The following is a 19,586-nucleotide window of genomic DNA, read 5'->3' as shown; positions in this document are numbered from 1 at the left end:
TGTGTGCTCCCCGTCTGCTCCCCCTATTAAATCCCCTCTTCCCTGTTACACCCCTTGTCCCCATTCTCTGGCACCCCCAGATCCCAAGCCTCCCCATGCTGTGGTTCTCCCTATGCTCTCCTTGTCACCAGCTGTCCCGTCTTGCTGTCCCAGCACCACACTGCTGTCTGCCCTGGCTCCAAATCCCTCCTCCTGTCCCCCACTCTGTCTGAGGAGCCTCCCCCTTTCTGCCCCTCTCCCTATCTTGCTGTCTTCATCTCTCTGGAGACGCAGCTTTTCTCTACATTTCTCCAGTTGCTCCCTGCCCCACACGTTCTCAGCTTTGTCTTTCACTCTGTGTCTGTCTGCAAATTCCCCACCCATCCTCTGCGTTGCCATCTGTTCATGGTTCTCACCCATCCTTTTCACTCCTTCTCAGTTTTTCTATTTCCTCTCTCTTTCTCCTGATCCCGTCTCTCTCCTGATCCCCTTTGGCCACATATTTACAGGGAAGGGGATGGAATAAGATGCCCACCTACTGAAAGCACATGTTCTAGTGGAGTGGAATCTGGACAAAAGAACATTGGATGTGAACAGACAGGCCCGAGTCACCTCCTTCAACGCTGGGTCAGAGGAAGCCATGCTTATGAGGGGGAGGCCTGCGGGGCAGAGGGCAACGCTCAATGAGAGCAAGATGGGCAGGTGTCTCAGAGGAGGGGTGGATCTGCGGAATCCCAGGACCAGGGCGAGGACTCTTGCACTGGAGCTGCGGTGCTGCGGTGCAGATACAATGAAGGGTGAGTCTTAGGGGATCCAAAGGGTGAATGCACCTCGCGGGTGAGGACTTTACAAGGCACAGGGTGGGAAGTGAGTAAAGAGTTTTAAGCAGGAAATGGCGTGAAAGGTGTCTACATGGCCTGAAGGCAGAAATACTGCAAGCAGGACCAGCCTGTGTGGTTCAATGGGAAGTGACCCCTGACCTCTCATGAACATCTCTGAATTTACTTGGGGATAAGAGAGCCATGAGGGGATATTAAGGTCTATAGGACCCAGAGTGATGGCTCACGTCTGTAATCCCAGCACTTTGTGGGCTGTAATTCCAGTCGAAGCGGGAGGATCACTTGAGCACAGGAGTTCGAGACCAGCTCAGGCAACACAGTGAGACCCCCTCTCTACTAAATATATATATTTTAAAAATTATTTAAACGTGGTGGTACACACCGGCAGTCCCAGCTACTCAGGAGGCTGAGATGGGAGGATCACTTGAGCCCAGGAGGTCCAGGCTGCAGTGAACTACAATCACGCCACAGTACCCCAGTCTGGGCTACAGAGCCAGACCCTATCTTAATTTATATATACACATGTGTATGCATGTCTCTGAGGACTCCTGGAAATCAAGTCTGGATGTGCAGGAGCCTGGGGAGCCCAAGTTTAACCTAAACAGAGGGAAACTCACGTGTGAGGCCTTCACTCCAAGTAGCAGCTTCTAGAGGCTGCAGGAATCTGTAAGAAGAGCTGGGTTCCCTGCAGGCGGGGCCTGGGTGGGCGCCTCATGCAGAGGGGCCAGCAGTTGGGAGGAGCCTGAGGGATGAAGAGGGGAGGGCTTGGGGAAAGGCAGCAACACCTGCGCTTCCCTTTGTCTTGCTCCAAGGAGTCTGTTTCCAGAGCTTTGGAGGAGAGCCCTACCAGCGAGGCTGAAGCCACTCAGTGGGCTGGGAGCTAGGATCTCTCTAGGTCGTCGAGGGGGCAGTGTTCGGATCCAGGGATGTTTCTGCAATACAGAACATGAAATGCAAAACTTGAGCTTAGCAGGGAGTGTACAATTTCATGCTGACCAGCAGAACCTCCTTTCCATTTCTATTACCCACCCACCCAGGAAGGACAGTGTCAACCTTGGCTCTGGAGCAGGGCTAAGGCCTGTGATTAGTTAGGTCAATAACTTGCTTTTTAAAAAGCAGTAACTTTTTACAAATAGCAACAAATTCCATTGTTCTTCCTTTATCCCATTCCACTCTTGAGATGACACAGCCTCAAATACCTTTGAGACAAACTTTGTCATCATAATATGCTTATGTCAATAATTTCTACATATAGTGTAATTTGAAATTCACTTTACATGCATTCTGAAAGTACTTGAAAAAACAGAAGAGAAACAAAAAAACATAGATTACAATTTTTAAATAAAAATTGTTTTCTAAGTACTTATTTTAATCTGTTGTACAAAAAAAGCCTGTAAAATCGTCTTCAGAAAACATCTGCATTTATATTCACCTCAAGGGTAATTAATTTTGCAAGATTTTAAGCGTATTTGATAGGCTACTTCTTTTTTTTTTTTTGAGACAAAGTCTCTCTGTCGCCCAGGCTGGAGTGCAATGGCGCAATCTTGGCTCATTGCAACCTCCGCCTCCTGGGTTCAAGCAGTTCTCCTGTCTCAGCCTCCCAAATAACCAGGATTACAGGCACATGCCACTACACCCAGCTAATTTTTTTTTTATTTTTAGTAGAGACGGGGTTTCACATTGGCCAGGGTGGTCTCAAACTCCTGACCTCAAGTGATCTATCTGCCTTGGCCTCCCAGAGTGCTGGAATTACAGGTATGAGTTACCATGCCCCGCTGGATATTCTCCTTCATATGAACCCTATACAAAGTAAAACTAGATGATCAAATATTAAATGGCATCGTATCTACTAGCAAGAATTTTATGTCAACATCTGTGAATTTACCTCTACTTTGAAGTATGTTTGCCTCTCACCTCCCTACATGTGGAAGATTTCATCAATGGAAAAGTGGTGATTAATTGAAAATACAATTGTTTAGATAGGAAAAATAGCATATTTAACAACTGTATCTACACAGTTTCAAAAGATATGGTGCCTGGGATTTGGGGACTTTTGCAAGGTAGACTGCTCTGTGTTATGCAATATTGCTAAGTACCTGTGTTGCCAAGAAAGCAGTTTCAGCATGGACTTCCATGATTCCAAGCAAAGAAATGATTTGATTTTGGATCTTTTCATTAAACTGAGAATAGTAGGGGTGAATCTGATTATAGGTGAAAGCCATGAATCCATTTTCTATATGCAGAGTTTAAATGCTTATAAAATTTTCATTGAAGCAAAATCAACATATTCACAAGAGACTGAAAAAGGATATTTCCGGCTGGGCATGGTGGTTCACGCCTGTAATCCCAGCACTTCACTTTGGGAGGTTAAGGCAGGTGGATCACTTGAGGTCAGGGTTCAAGACAAGCGTGGCCAACATGGTGAAACATACTACAAAAATTAGCCAGGTACAGTGGCAGCGCCTGTTATCCCAGCTACTAGGGAGGCTGAGGCAGGAGAATCACTTGAACCCAGGAGGCGGAGGTTGCAGCGAGCCGAGATCGTGCCACTGCACTCCAGCCTGAGTGATAGTGCAAGACTTCACTTCAAAAAAAAAAAAAAAAATGAAGAAAGAATGGTGGGGGAGGCTCAACCTTTGCTATTTGCTAGGATTACAGGGTCAAAATCAGCTTCTACATTGTCAACACATAACAAGTGAAACTCAAAAATAATGAATACACATATATTTGAAGATTGGAATATAACAAACTTTAAACTTGCCCTGGTACCTTGGCCTTTGAGAGGCACTGAATCCAGCCTGGGCAACATAGTAAGACCCCATCTATACAAAAAAATTTAGAAATTATCCAGGTGTGGTCGTGCATGTCTATAGTCCCAGCTATTCAGGAGGCTGAAGTGAGTTTGAGATTACAGTGAGCTATGATCACGCCACTCCAGCCTGGGCGACAGAGCCTGTCTCAAAACACAAAAAACAAAAGAAAAAAGCTTTGCAGGGCACTCAATCTTCACTGTGGGTGTACTGACTATTCCTGTCACACATAAGATACATCATTAACTGCTAAAAGAAAATTTCAGCTAATTGAAAAAATGAGATGCACCAAGTTTATTTCAAAGCCATATACATCTAAAATCCCTTACAATTGTGTAACAGATCAACAACTGAAATATAAGGAAACAAGGCATTAGTGATGCACATGCTCCAATGAGACCCCGATATCATACAAGGTAACACGCCAAACTATCATTTTATCTTCCAAAATGCATCTGAAAGCTTCTTGATCTACAACACAGAATACTCCAAGATACCAAAGGTAACCCAGAAATTTATCTCTGAGATTTCCCCTATAATTCCTCTATTTTAAGTATTCTTTATGTTTAAGGGAATGGTTGGCGACCTAAATTACCAGACACCCTTCCTCCACACACCCTGGTCCAGGGCCCTTGAAATGTCCCTGGACCTAAGCCCAGAGTTTCTCTCTTCCATCCAGAAACGGAAATGATGTTCTAATTGTTGTCACCATGAAACCGAACACAGCACAAGTAGAAATTTCACCTTCGTTTCATCCTCTAAACAGACAAATCAGGTCCTGGATTAATTAAGCAGGTCTAACTGCCAGTTCCAGGGTGAAACCACGGCCCCACAGGGACCATCCGCTGATGCCCCTGCACCCCTCCTGGTACCTTGAGCTAAAATGAGTTGTGATCCTCTTAAAGGTAGGATGCCTGTCTCCACCTGCAAACAAAACGAGTTTTTCACTTAAATCATTTTCAATGTAAGAGTAAATAAACCTTAGCCTTCAATTAAGCGACCCAGTACAATTCTGTTCTTTTGCCTTAAATTGTTTGAAATGCTGTATTAACTGAAAATAAGCAGGAAGCATCCCTGAACTGAAAATAAGCCGGAAGCATCCCTACTTATTAACTGAAAATAAGCCGGAAGCATCCCCGCCTAATTTTAATTAGCTGAAATTTTCTTTTAGCAGTGCAATGCTGATGATCCAGTCCTAGTGGAGAGAAAATGACCTGGGGCCCAGAGGAGTAGAGAGCCCAGACCCGCTGCTTTCCTGGCCCTGCCGGGTTCCCACAGCCTAGACCGCACCATAGCAGCTTCCACCCTCCCATCCCGCCCTCTTCCACCCCTTTCCCATTGCCCAGACCCCACCCCAGGGCGGCTTCCACCGTTCTCACCCCGCCCCCTCCCCACTATCCAGGCCCCGCACCCACAGTAGTTCCACCCTCCCACCCGACCCTCTTCCACCCCTTTCCCACTGCCCAGACCCCATCCCACGGTGGCTTCCACCCTGCCCACCCTGGTCCCTTGCCACTGTCCAGGTCCCGCCCCCACGGTGGCTTCTACCCTTCCCACCCCACCCCTTCCCAATGCCCAGGCCCCGCCCCCACGGCACCTTCCACCCTCCCACCCAGCCTCCTCCCCACGGCCCAGGCCCCGCCCCACAGCATTTCCACCATCCCACCCGACCCTCTTCCACCCCTTTCCCATTGCCCAGACCCCACCTCACCCTCCCTACCTGGCCTCTCACCACTATCCAAGACCCGCCCCTCGCTGGCCACAGCCCCCACCCAGAATCCGTTTCCAGTTTTCTCACCTGCAGGAGAGCATTCAAACCTGCCTTTCAGGGCACTCCAGCCCCGTCCAGCCACACTTGGAATCCACCATCCCACCAGACGTTAAAATCTCCAGGCGCGCCCACGGGATTGGTAGCGAGTCCCAGGGTTCCCATGGGAAACTCTGAGACCTGGTGGCTCTGCAACTTTTCTATGATTTGAACCCTCTGCTTGATTTGGAGACTGGATTGCTCTTTTTAATACTCCCAGTTGATGGCTGGTGTGCTTCCCAGCTGTCTGCTGGTTTGTTCTCATGAGAGATGACTCCACAGTATCTAGTGTTTGCTTTGCATAACGGATGAGGAATACAAAATGCCTTAATCTAGTGAATATATAAATTGTCTGTTTATGCACCCTGTTCAGTCGTTTATTCACTCGTCTCCCGTGGAATCCTAAGCACAATTATAAAAGAATCCCGTTACACGAGATCAGTGTCTAACACAGACAAAGCCTCTGTCTCAATAACACTAAATAACAATAGCAACATTAAATGAAATATTAGTATTGCTAAAATGGGGGTGTAGTAAAAATTAAATAATAAGTAAATAATTAAAAATAAATGACATATCGCCAGGCGCGGTGACTTATGCTTGTAATCCCAGCACTTTGGGATGCTGAGGTGGGCGGATCATACGAAGTCAGGAGTTCAAGACCAGCCTGACCAACATGGTGAAACTCCATCTCTACTAAAAATACAAAAAAATTACCCAGGAGTGGTGGCTCATGTCTGTAGACCCAGCTACTCGGGAGGCTGAGGCAGGAGAACTGCTTGAACCCGGGAGACAGAGGTTGCAGTCAGCTGACATCGCACCACTGCACTCCAGCCTGGGAGACAGAACGAGACTCCGTCTCAAAATGAATGAATGAATGAATGAATGAATGAATGAATGAATATTAGGCCATTTTTATGGGAGACGGATGTATGCAGGGGACTTGTTTGTCCTTGGGGTGGTCTTTATTGTGAGAAGAGAGCTGAGCAGGACCAGCTGAGGGGCAGAGCCAAGGACCCTTCATGGAGACACTCTGCTTGCCCAACAGGTGGAAGGGCAAGCGTAAGTTCACCCCGAAACACATCTGGCTGACTATGGGATCGTTGTCTGAGGCTGAGCAGACCCACTTGGCCAATAAAAGACCCTAAACTCTGCAAAAAGAAGAGAGACCTCTCTGTGCCCAGACCCCTACACAGAAAAAAGGTCCTGGGGTCTAAGATTTCTCACTTGCCAATGATGTTGGCTTGAATATTATTCCCACCCAAATCCTTGGGTCTCGTGTGGGACAAACTGACCGTAGACATGCAGGAAGTGAGAGTCTGAACAGAGCAGCAGAAAGGCAGGCAGAAGACTTGAGGGAGGGGAGAAAGGAGAGACACAAACAGACCAACCCCTCCTCTTCCTCAGTCACCCGCCTGGGGAAGCATTAGTTTCCCCTCTTGGAGAGGACAGTGGGGAAAGGGAGAAGTGTGTGCATAGGCTGAGATGTGTGTTGGGCGGACAGAAAGACTCCTTTCCCTAAATGTGACCCCGTTAGCTCACCCCATTCTGTTGCACAAATTCCTGAGCAGAGGGGCACCCTGTGGGGATGAACACAGCTCTTCCTCCCTCCGGTTCCTGACTCTCCCTGCCATGACCAGGGCTGTAATCCTCCAACTCCCTTCCCAGGGCCCCGTGGCCCCTCTGCACTGGAGAAAGATCTGTGTTCCACAGTCGGTCTCAAGGACCTTGCCCCTCAGCTCCCCAGCTGCCCTGTGACTCTGTGATCTTGGAATAAACAGGGAGAGGCCACTGGCCTGGCAGCAAGAATGTGGCAGCTCTATCTTCCCAAGGACAGTCCCAGTGGAAGCCTGCGGGCTGCAGCTCAGTGTGCTGTTTCGCCCTGATTCTTGGAGAAATCTTTCCCCTGCTCTGGGACCCTGACAATCACTCCCTCTTGAGTCGCACCCATAGATGCCCCCACAACAAACCCTCCCTAATGAAGGCCATCTGCGCCTGATTCTTAGGCCCTGCATTGCCCTTCTGGACCCAGACATGCTTATAAACTCCCACACTCCTCATATACTTCATAAAGATCCCACATTCCCCAGATACTTCATAAAGATCCAGAAGCCCTGTTATGAAATCTCACAAGCCCCAGACACTCATGGAATAATATACACAAACACCCCAGGGACTCGCTGACCCAGGAAAACGTATTTCTACTCATAGTGACTCCACTCCACATGGAAATACCACTAAAACCTACCAATAAAACAGAGATGTCTCTCATCATGCAATGCCCCAATTCGACTCCAGCACCATAAAAGGAAACACTCCAAATGATCATTTCATCCTCAGAAACGCAACTGAAAGTCTATTGACTTGCAACTGGAAATACCCCGAATGCCAAAGGCAACCCAGAAAATCATCTGCGATTCCTCCTATCTTTCCTCTATGGGTTTCAGGAGGGTTTCTGCACTTCCCAAAGCCTCCGCAGAAATCACCCTGGGGAGCGGATGCGGTGGAGCAGCTCCGGGATCCACACCCAGGCCAAGGTACCCATCCTCCTGCGGCTGAAGCTCCCTAGGGGCTCAGCTTCGGCCCTGGTTCTAAGTACACTTCAGGATGTTTCTCTGCATGAGGCCACGGCCTTCAGTCCTCTTCACTGTGATGAGTTTCCCAATTAAACTCCTGGTGCAAATCTCTGTGTCAGCATCTGTTTCCCAGGTAACCTGAGCTGAGACATCAGGGCGTTACAAAATGATCCTGCAGCCCCACAACCACCCCAAAATCCACTTAGCCAGACCTAAGACTTCTTTCCAAGTGTGCCACACACCCCGTGAGCCCGCAGCCACGCATGGGCCGGGTGCATGCGGCATTCATCCAGCTCCTCCAGAGGCTCAGCCTCGCTTCCATGCCTCACTTGACACCTCTAAGTACTTCTTCACTTGCCCCATTTTTCTACTTCTCTTCCAGCCTGAGGAGCACACTGGATGGAAGGGCCTCTGGACACAAGCGATGTGGCAGGAATGGACACCAACGGCTATTTGCAGGACAGTGGGCCTCGAGTGTAGATTCTAGAAGTTGGCCCTGCTGGAAGGAGTTGCCAGCGATTTGGGGACACCATGGAGTCCAGTTTAAAGGCAGGTGAAGATCAGCCGGACTGAGCTGATGGAGGATGTCCAAGAAAAGAGAGGTCCCAGATCTCATGAGGGAGGCTGCCATTGTCCCGTTGTCTCTCTACTCACAGTCACCTGCAAAATTCCCCTGCTGTTTAGGGAGTGGCTTCTTCATGGCCCATTTAGCTTCTGAACTTCTCGCTGCCCTTCCTGAAGGGAATCCAGGACCCCTGACTCTGAGGACATCACCTGCTGGAAGGCAAAGCCCCTGCCCAGGATGGCCACTGGGCCCTGGTGATGTGCAGAGTGTGGGAGACCCGGGAGCTGGAGTAAGGCAGTAGGGACGCCTCGACACTGGCTGAAGACACAGGGTCTGCGAGGGCTTTTCAGGCCTCAGTGAGGCCTTCTGCTCTTTTTCTTTTTTTTTCTTTTTTTTTTTTTTTGAGACAGAGTCTTGCTCTGTCACCTAGGCTGGAATGCAGTAGCGTGATCTCGGCTCACTGCAACCTCTGCCTCCCGGGTTCACGCCATTCTCCTGCCTCAGCCTCCCGAGTAGCTGGGACTGCAGGCGTCCGCCACCTCGCCTGGCTAAGTTTTTGTATTTTTACTAGAGACAGGGTTTCACCGTGTTAGCCAGGACGGTCTCGATCTCTTGACTTAGTGATCCACCCACCTCAGCCTCTCAAAGTGCTGGGATTACAGGCGTGAGCCACCGCGCCCGGCCATGCCTTCTGCTCTTATATAGACTGGAATAAATAGCCACAGGAGGTTTAGACCAATTACAGGTGAAATCTCCAGAATATGGGACCATCCTCACTACCTGCCCTATCCTTTTGGTCTTCCCTGAGGACTCCTCAGCCCGACCCCAGCCCCAGCATCTGAATTACCACCCCGGAGGTGCTAGAGTCCTCCTGTGGCCAAGATGGAGACTGCGTCCTCCAACGGAGGGAGACACAAAACACTCAAAATAATCCACGCAGAAAAGTGTCCGATGTGGTGATGGATGCAGAGACAGTGAAACCTGAGTAACATGATAGACAGTGATGCAGAGAAAACTTCAGATGGGGATGCAAGGGGGCAGGAGACAGCTCTGAGGCTAGACCCAAAGGAGAAGAAAGGGACAGAGCTGTGATGATTTGGGGACATAGGGTAAGAGGAGGGGCAAACACCGAGACAGGAAAGGTTTTGATATCTGGGAAAAGAGAAAAGCAAATGTGACTGGGGCAGAGGGAGTCAGATGAGGGCAAGCTCCCAGGAGGAGGCTGGACACTGGCAGGGGCCCTGGACACAGGGCTGTGGAGCCACAGTGAGGAGCTGGGCTTTTGTCCTGGGGAACACGGGAAGCCAGTAGAGGGTTCCCTGCCAGGGACTGACATGACTATTTTAGATTTAGCCATAACTCTAATGCAGAGAAAGGCCTCTGAAGATGGTCTGACTCTGAGTCTATACCCTGGCTTCCATCCTTGTGGTTTTAGTTTTGTTTTGTTTTAAATTTTAAAGGACTGAGTCCCATTTAAATTTTTAATTGCAGTGGGCACTCCCCACTTCCTAGAAGAACTGCAAAACACAGATGGACACCCAATTTTGCCAACCATTAAGGGGGTCAGTGTTGCTCAGACTGAGGAATATTACTGAGCCTCTCACCTTCATGTTGCAGGTGGGTTTACTGAGGGCTAGAGGGGGAGACGTTTCACCAAGTCATCGAAGTTGAATTAAAAGATGTATCTGACTCTACGACAGCCTCGAAGGGCCAATGGGTAACACTAGACTTTCTCACACCTCCCTGGAAAATTCCAGGATCTTCTTTCATATACCTGGGCAAAAGAAACTTCTCCTTCACGGCTTTATCACACTGATCCCAAACATTTAATTCCTCTTTTCCAGAAACACACAACATACTCATGAAACACAGAACTGTGAAAACATGGCTATTGGTGTTGAAAACAGTGAAAGACTGTCAGCTGTAGAAATGAACTCTCAGCAAATTTTTTCATGAACACATAAGCTCTGCTGGAATAAAGTTTTGAGGCAATCCGGCCCATCCTTCCACATTTACAGAAAATAGAACTGACAAAAGGGACTTGAGGGGGACATCCACTTAGTAGTTCACAGGTCACTATTTTAACAGATGACATAAGGGAAGAAAACGGACTAGTAACAAATTAGTTAGCCGGGCACAGTGGCTCATGCCTGTAATCCCAGCACTTGGGAGGCTGAGGCGGGTGGATCACGAGGTCAGGAGATTGAGACCATCCTGGCTAACATGGTGAAATCCTGTCTCTGCTAAAAATACAAAAAATGGCGATGGAGTGAGACTCCGTCTCAAAAGAAAAAAAAAACCAAATTAGTTAATAGGTTCTCATGTTAAGGTTTAAAAAAAAAAAAAAAGTCATTGATATCTTTACCAAATACACGTTGACACCATCTAAAATTCCTACTGATGGCTGGCGCAGTGGCTCATGCCTGTAATCCCAGCACTTTGGGAGGGATCACTTGAGATTAGGAGTTCGAGACCAGCCTGGCCAATATAATGAAACCCTATCTCTACTAAAAATACAAAAATTAGCCAAGTGTGGTGGCAGGTGCCTGTAATTCCAGCTACTTGGGAGGCAGAGGCAGGAGAATTGCTTGAACCTGGGAGGTGGAGGTGGCAGTGAGCCAAGGTCACACCAGTGCACTCCAGCCTGGGCGACAGAGTAAGACTCCATCTCAAAATAAATAAATAAATAAGGGCCAGGCACGGTGGCTCACGCCTGTAATCCCAGAACTTTGGGAGGCCAAGACAGGTGGATCACTTGAGGTCAGGAGGTTGAGAGCAGCCTGGCCAACATGGTGAAATCCTGTCTCTACTAAAAATACAAAAAATTAGCCAGGCATGGTGGCGCACACCTGTAATCCCAGCTACTCAGGAGGCTGAGGCAGGAGAATTGCTTGAACCTGGGAGACAGAGGTTGCAGTGAGCTGAGATCATGCCACTGCCCTCCAGCCCGCGTGATAGAGTGAGACTCTGTCTCAAAAATAAATAAATATGAATAAAATTACCTACTGACTACCAAAGAGTATTCCCAATATGTGATAAAGAGTAGAAAGCGTGCAGACCTCAATCTGAACTCAACACAATTAACTTCCAATGGAAACCATTTTGAATATATATATATTATTTAATATGTATATATTATTTAACTATATATGGAATTCTACAAAGGGAAAAAATTGAAAATATATCACATTTAGAAAAGAATGACATGAGCCAATATAGGATTCCACAAAAGCTTACTTCAGCAATAATTACATATAGAAAAAGAGACTGAATTAGATAAGCTTTATCTCAACCTTCAACATGAACTGTGAGATGAAAGGTAAATACAAGGCACCAGGCAGTGACAGTCAGTCACGCCTTGCCCCTCTTCACTGCCCCACACCCTACCCCATCCTAGGAAATAGGAAGAGGGAGACCCACAACCGAATGAGGCAAGTCACCGCCCAGTGGCTGAACAGCATGGGCAAATGAAAGCTAGCCTCTGATGCTATAATTATAAAATGCACAAACCTTTTACAGAGCTTTGTAATTCTCATCCCTACATGTAGAATTGAAACAGTAAGGTTACAATTTAAATGTAACACATTATAAATAGAGAAATCAAATTGTCATATCCAATCTCAACTTACCTCTCATCTGGCCCCAGGGCGCCCCTCTTTGTAACTATGTGTTCCTCTCCCCCCATTTTGTACCTCTCACTTTCACCCTGTCTCTCCAGCCCTTCTTTTCCCCCTTTTATTTTCCCCCTAGAATTCTGCTGATTTTGTGGCTCTTTTTTCTTCTGCTGTTTCTCCCTTCTTTGTTTTCCCCCCTTATATCTGTTCTACTCCATTCTTGCAATTTGTTTCAACTCTTGTGGCGCTTTCTTTCCAATCTTTTCATCGTCCCAGTCTCCAACTATTTCTGCCTCTTACCCCATCTCTGCGCCTCCTCTGCTCTCCCTGTTAAATTCCCTCTTCCCTGTTACACCCGCTTATCCTCGCTATCTGGCACTCCCAGACCGAGGCCTCCCCGTGTAGTAGTCCTCCCTCTGCTCGCCTTGTCACCGGCTGTCCCCTCCTGCTGTCCCAGCACCACGCTGCTCTGTCTGCCCTGGCTCCCAATCTCTTCGCCTCTCTCTCACTCTCTTGTCTGAGGAGGCTCCTTCTTTGCTGTCCGTCTCCTTATCTTGTGGTCCTTCATTTGTGGACATCGAGCTTTTCTCTACATTTCGCCAACTGCTTTTCCGCCCCTGCTACTTTCTTGACTGCTTCTTTCACTCTGTCTCTTTGCAAATCCCTCACCCATCCTCCACTTTGCTATCTGTTCATAGGTCTCCCTCATTTTTCTTTTTCTCTTTCTTGGTTTTTCCATCTCCTCTCAGTCGCTCTTTGTCTCTCTCCTGATTCCCTGGGGCCACACATTCACTGGAGGGTTTGGAGTAGGATGTCTGCATGTCGGAGGAGTACATTTTCCAAGGGGTGGAGCTGGGCAGGCAAAAACACGGGTATCACAGGACAGGCCCCGGGCACCTCCCCAACAAGGGCTCAAGGGAAGCGGTGACTGCGAAGGGGAGGCCTGGGGAGCAGCAGGGCCCGGTACGAGGAGGAGGGAGGCGGGGGGCGACGACGCCTTAGAACACGGGTGGGATCTGCAGGATTCCAGGATCAAGCAGAGGCGCGGCCTCCCCGGGACTGGGGCTGCGGCGCTGCGCTCCAGGGGCCGACGAGGGCGAGGATGGGAGGCGCCCAGGGCAGGCGGTGAGGACTTTAAGCGATGCGGGGCGGGAGAAGGCGTCAGTAAAGGATTTTAAGCAGGAAAATCCTGCTTAAACGTTTAAAAAACCGGGAAAGGCCATGTTTACTTGGCCCGAGGCAGAAAGACCGGGGGCAGGGACCAGCCTCAGGGCGACTTTAACCCAAAAGGAAGCGTCTCCGGGCCCACACCGCAAGGCCTATTTACCTGAGGTGGAGGGTGCGGTGCGGAGATGTTAAGTCCGTAGCAACCCCCAGGCATCGGGTGTGCGAACGGGGAACGGCGAGGCGCAGGTTGACTCTACACAGAGGAACACTCATACGCCATGGTGTGATGCTTGCCCCGCACGATCCACTTCCGGGTCTGGGGGCAACTGCGCGGAGGGAAGCGACCCAGTGGCCTGGGGCGGGGTCCGAGGTGGGCGGAACCGGAAAAGGGCGGGGCGTGGAGAGAGCCGGGCTGGGGCTGGGGCTGGGGCAGAGGACCCGGGGCAGAGACCCCAGGGAAGGAACTAGGAGGAGCCACCGGGGAGGGGCGGGGAGTGGCCGAGTGGGAGGGACCCGGGGGCGGGCCGGGGAGGAGCCACCGGGGAAGGGCGGGGAGGAACCGGGGGGAGGGACCGCCTGGGAGGGTCTCGGGGGAGAGGTGGGGCGGGCCGGGCCGGGACACGCTAGGGTCTGCGATTTCGTGTGACGCCCACTGCCCAGCGCCCAGAGCCTTTAGTCTGTAGTGTCATGTGGAACGGCGTAGGTGTTTCAAAAGGTTTCAAGTTAAAGGCACAGTTGTGTAGGTTATTTTGGAAACCAAACTGCTTTCCTCTTAGAATGGAAACGGTTTATGTTGAAACCATTTTTTGCTAGCGCGTTTACCCAGTAATGTTATTGATGCTGAAGCAGCCCAGGAGTCTGGGAATGTGGGTCGACACGGAGCGGTGATGGCATCCTGGAAAGTTTCTGCGATTAAAATTAAGTCACTTAAAAGCCCTGAAATTAGCAATAACTTTTAAAATATATATATAAATTGCATTGCCCTTTTTAAATACTCACTATTTTCTATTCTGTACGAGATGACAACCTCAAACGCCTATACTTTTTTTTTTTGAGCTGGAGTCGCGCTCTCTCGCCCAGGATGGAGTGCAGTGGCATGCTCTCTGCTCACTGCAACCTCGGCCTCCCGGGTTCAAGTAATTCTCCTGCCTCAGCCTCCCGAGTAGCTGGGATTACAGGCGCCCTCCACCACGTCCTTTAGTAGAGATGAAGTTTCACCATGTTGCTCAGGCTGGTCTCAAACTCCTGACCTCAAGTGATTCACCCGCCTCAGCCTCCCAAAGTGCTGGGATTACAGGCGTGAGCCACCATGCCTGGCCCCAGGAACCACTTTCACCTACTGAATATATATTAAGCCCTTTGCCACAAAAAGATAATATACATAATTTATCTCAGAACAATTAAGACATTTACCACTGTAAATGGCAAATTCAGACTTAGAAAAGGAAAGATTTTATTCAAAAGGACTATTGCAATAGAGAGAATGTTCCAACTACAAGATCTGAAAATGTCCAAGAGACACAAACTAACAAGCATTTTTTTTTTTTTTCATATATGGAGAAGTAAACAAGGCTAGAAAGCACAAGCACAAGTTATAGGGCTGTGGATGAGCATTTGGCATGACTACAGTTATTCAGGGAAATGTTATGTTATGTTATGTTATGTTATGTTATGTTATGTTATGTTATGTTATGTTATGTTATGTTATTTATTGGAGAGAGTCTTGCTCTGTCACCCAGACTGGAGTGCAGTGACGTCATCTCTGTTCACTGCAACTTTTCATCTACCAGGCTCAGGCAGTCCTCTCACCTCAATCTCCCCAGTAGCTGAGACTACAGGCACACGTCACCACGCCTAGTTAATTTTTGTACTTTTTGTAGAGATGGGGTTTTGCCATGTTGCTCAGGCTAGCCTTGAACTCCTGAACTCAAGGGATCCCCCACACCTTGGCCTCCCAAAGTGCTGGGATTACAGGTGTGAGCCACTGTGCCCGGTCTATTTATTTTTTGAGAGAGCATCTTGCTGTGTTGCCCAGGCTAGAGTGCAGTGTCAAGACCATAGCTCACTGCAGCCTTCAACTCAAGTGATCCTCCTACCTCAGCCTCCCAAATAGCTGGGACTATGGGTTTGCACCACCACACTTTACTAATTTTTTTACTTTTTGCAGAAGTGGATTCTCACTATGTTGCCCAGGCAGGTCTTGAACTTCTAGCCTCAACTGATCCTCCTGCCTTGACCTCCCCAAGTGTTGGGATTACAGGTGTGAGCCTGGCTCATCATGGAGTTCAAGACCAGTTTGGGCAACATAGTAAGGCTCTCATCTCTACAGAAAATTTTTAAAAATTATCTGGGCATGGTGGCACACACCTATAGTCCCGGCTACTCAGGAAGATTGCTTGAGCCCAGGAGTTCGAGGCTGCAGTGAGCTGTGATCCTGACACTGCACTCCAATCTGGGCAATAGAGTGAGAACCTGTCTCTCTTTCCAACAAAAAAAAAATCCTACTCTTGGGAGGGGTGTTGTTAAGGAAAAGTTGTTCCAAATTACACTGACAAATAATGGTTCAGAGGGTTGGGCATGGTGGCTCATGCCTGCAATCCCTGCACTTTGGGAGGCCGAGGTGAGCGGATATGAGGTCAGAAGTTCGAGACCAGCCTGGCCAACATGGCCAAACCGCGTCTCTACTAACAATACAAAAATTAGCTGGGCGTGGTGGTCCACGCCTGTAATCCCAGCTACTCAGGAGGCTGAGAGGCAGGAGAATTGCTTGAACCAGGGAGGCAGAGGCTGCAGTGAGCCGAGATTGTGCCACTGAACTCCAGCTTGGTTGACAGAACGAGACTCTGTCTCAAATAAATAAATAAATAATAACAAATAAATAAGGCTGTGTGCGGTAGCTCAAGCCTGTAATGCCAGCACTCTGGGAGGTTGAGGCGGGCGGATCACATGAGGTCAAGAGATCGAGACCATCCTGGTCAACATGGTAAAACCCTGTCTCTATTAAAAATATAAAAATTAGCTGGGCGTGGTGGCACATGTCTGTAGTCCCAGCTATTCAGGAGGCTGAGGCAGAAGAATTGCCTGAAACCAGGAGGCAGAGGTTGCAGTGAGCCGAGATCATGCCACTGCACTCCAGCCTGGTGACAGAGTGAGACTGCATCCCATGAATGAACAAATTAATGAATAAATAAATAGTGAATTAGTAATCAAAAACCTCAAAAAAGAAAAGTTTGTAGCTGTACACGGTGGCTCACACCTGCAATCCCAGCACTTTGGGAGACCGAGGCAGGCAGATCCCTTGAGCTCACAAGTTTGAGACCAGCGTGGTCTACATGGTGAAACCCTGTCTCTACAAAAAATACAAAAATTAGCCAAGTGTGGTGGTGCGCATCTGTAGTCCCAGCTACTTGGGAAGCTGGGGTGGGAGGATCACTTGAGCCCAGGAAGTTAAGGCTGCAGTGAGCAGGATTGCACCACTGCACTCTACTGGGCAAGAGACCAAGAGTCTGTCTCCAAAGAAAGAAAAAAAGACAGTTTAAAAAGTTCTGGAGTTTGTGTAGGTTTTGGAGAAACTCCTGCTGAGCCATACCCTCTGCACTAGAGAAGGAAATGTTACACTAAAACACACAAATCAATAGACATTCCCTGATACAACAGTTCCACATATCACACATTTAAAACTATGAGTACTAAGGTGTCATCAACAAAACTGCTGATTAAATAAAAAGCCAAGTTCATTTATAATATATGGAAATGTACAAGACAAAATTAGCAGTGCTGGAGCGACCTCAGCAAGGTGGTTGACTACAGAAGCCTAGTAAAAATCATAAAAAATAACAAAGTAATTTTACTAAAGTTGAAAATAAACCTTAGAATATAAACAAACACTTCAGTGTTTGGCATTATCACTGTCAATACTGAAACTAAACCTTAGAAGGAGTTCATTGCAGTTCCTGTAAAGTGGTCACAAGTTAAAATTCCTAACAACATTATCAGGGTGAATATATAATTTCTACTTTATCTACCAAAACAAAACAAAATTCACATTGTGTATGTTAATTTTTAAAAGGAAGGTCATAAACAATAATTATTCTTTTCAAATTATGACACTGAACACTCTAAGGATAAAATATCCTTATCCCCCACATTTAAAACATTTTACGGTATTTTCCATATTCTTTTTTTTGGAGATGGAGTCTCGCTCTGTCGCCCAGGCTGGAGTGCAGTGGCCGGATCTCAGCTCACTGCAAGCTCCGCCTCCCGGGTTTACCCCATTCTCCTGCCTCAGCCTCCCGAGTAGCTAGGACTACAGGCCCCCGCCACCTCTCCCGGCTAGTTTTTTGTATTTTTTAGTAGAGATGGGCCTCCCAAAGTGCTGGGATTACATCCATATTCTTACTATATTTGTACTTTCCCTTCATGTAAATCAAGGTGTACTCCTTGGGTCTTATCTGACACACAAGAGGCATGTAGAAAAATAATCATATGGTGCAATAGTCACCAAGAGTGATACAGCTGGCCAGGGACGGTGGCTCACGCCTGTAATCCCAGCACTTCAAGAGACTAAGGCAGGCAGATAACCTGAAGTAAGGAGTTTGAGACCAGACTGGCCAACATGGTGAACCGTTGTCTCTACTAAAAATACACAAATTAGCCAGACATGGTGGCGTGTGCCTGTAATCCCAGCTACTCGGGAGGCTGAGGCAGGAGAGTCGCTTGAACCCGGGAGGCAGAGCTTGTAATGAGCTATTGTGCCACTGTACTCCAGCGTGGGTGACAGCGCAAGACTCTGTCTCAAAAAATAAAAATAAAGCCGGGCGCGGTGGCTCAAGCCTGTAATCCTGTCTCTTATACACATCTAGATGTGTATAAGAGACAGGCCTCAGTCTCCCAAGTAGCTGGGATTACAGGCACCCACCACCACGCCCGGCTAATTTTTGTATTTTTAGTAGAGATGGGGTTTCACCATCTTGGCCAGGCTGGTCTTGAACTCCTGACCCCATGATCCACCCGCCTCAGCCACCCAAAGTGCTGGGATTACAGGTGTGAGCCACCACGCCCGGTCGTGGTCTGCTCTGTTTCATGGTCAATTTGTAGGTCATCTCTTTCCTGTAACCCAAAGTGCCCTCTGTCAGGAGAACACCCTGAACACAATGAGGATGATGATCAATATCATCGTTTTGCATTATTCTCTGCCTGCCCCCATGCTTGGTAATTTGGGGCAGAGTCCTTATTCTTCAAAGAATTTGAATAGAAATGATCCTCATCTAATGCAGTGAGCCCTTCCATCTTACTGATTCTTTCCCAGACATCGCCATGAAAGGCAGGTAAGGAGGCATACCAACAGATTTCAAGGTTTAGGTTGAAAGTCATAAATCGTAAAATATAAAGTAGTAGCCTTGCAAGACACCTAAAATAAATAAATAAAATATTTTAAAATCTGAAGATAACCAGTGACTTCAAACATCCTGTAACCTTTAATACATATCATGTTGTGTATGAGTTTTAACACATTTGAACTTGCAGTTGTTCTACAATGTATATGAAAAGTTTATCAGCACTAGATTGAATTATTCCTCACATAAATCCTTGGATGTTTTACAGTTTTGATCCTTGGTTAATAGCTTCAACATGCACAAAATATAAAAAGATGTATATACATTTTGACATCTAGTGAGTTATGAGACCTAAATGAAGTCTCTGCCACATACTTAGGTTTATATGATTTCTCTTTAGCATGGACTCTGACATCAATGAATGCTTGAACTTGTGATGAAGGGTTTGCCATACTTGTAAGGATTCTCTTGAGAATGAAATTCTCTGATGCTGTGTAAGAGTTAATTGTGACTGAAAACTTTGCCACATTTATTATATTTGTATGGTTTCTCTCTGGTATAAATTCTTTGATCACAAGATTTAAACTTTGACTGAAGACCTTGCCATACTAATTTCTTTTATAAGGTTTCTCCTTAGTATGGATAATTTGATGTCTAAAGAGGTTTGGGCGCACACTAAAGGACTTCCCACAATCACTACATTTGTAAGGTTTCTTTCCAGTATGGATTATCTGATGTCTAGTGAGGTTTGGGCGCACACTAAAGGATCTGCCACATTCATTACATTTGTAAGGTTTTTCTCCAGTATGGATGACCTGATGGGTAGTTAGGCTTGAATGCACACTGAAGGCTTTGCCACACTCATTACATTTGTAAGGTTTCTCTCCAGTATG

The 19,586-nt window shown here is 47.6% G+C and overlaps 2 protein-coding genes across 3 annotated transcripts in view; both read right to left on the bottom strand.

Annotated features, from left to right (window-relative positions):
• The window catches only part of ZNF160 (zinc finger protein 160), a 48,907-nt gene extending 35,162 nt beyond the window's left edge, over positions 1 to 13,745 (bottom strand). The window contains exons 1-3 of the mRNA XM_011980194.1: positions 13,518 to 13,745; positions 1,666 to 1,750; positions 1,436 to 1,560 (exon numbers count right to left, since the gene is read on the bottom strand). The gene's annotated coding sequence lies outside the window, so the exon portion shown is untranslated. The remainder of the gene's footprint in view (positions 1 to 1,435; positions 1,561 to 1,665; positions 1,751 to 13,517) is intronic.
• A 5,066-nt stretch (positions 13,746 to 18,811) lies between these two features.
• The window catches only part of ZNF415 (zinc finger protein 415), a 31,086-nt gene continuing 30,311 nt past the window's right edge, over positions 18,812 to 19,586 (bottom strand). For both annotated transcript variants that reach the window (XM_011979750.1, XM_011979755.1), the window contains one exon: positions 18,812 to 19,586. In XM_011979750.1, the coding sequence (XP_011835140.1) occupies positions 19,302 to 19,586 (285 nt within the window). In that variant the 3' untranslated portion in view covers positions 18,812 to 19,301.

This window comes from Mandrillus leucophaeus, unplaced genomic scaffold (genome assembly GCF_000951045.1).
Source record: "Mandrillus leucophaeus isolate KB7577 unplaced genomic scaffold, Mleu.le_1.0 Scaffold104, whole genome shotgun sequence".
NCBI lineage: Eukaryota > Metazoa > Chordata > Mammalia > Primates > Cercopithecidae > Mandrillus > Mandrillus leucophaeus.
This window is presented reverse-complemented; position numbering and strand designations above follow the sequence as displayed.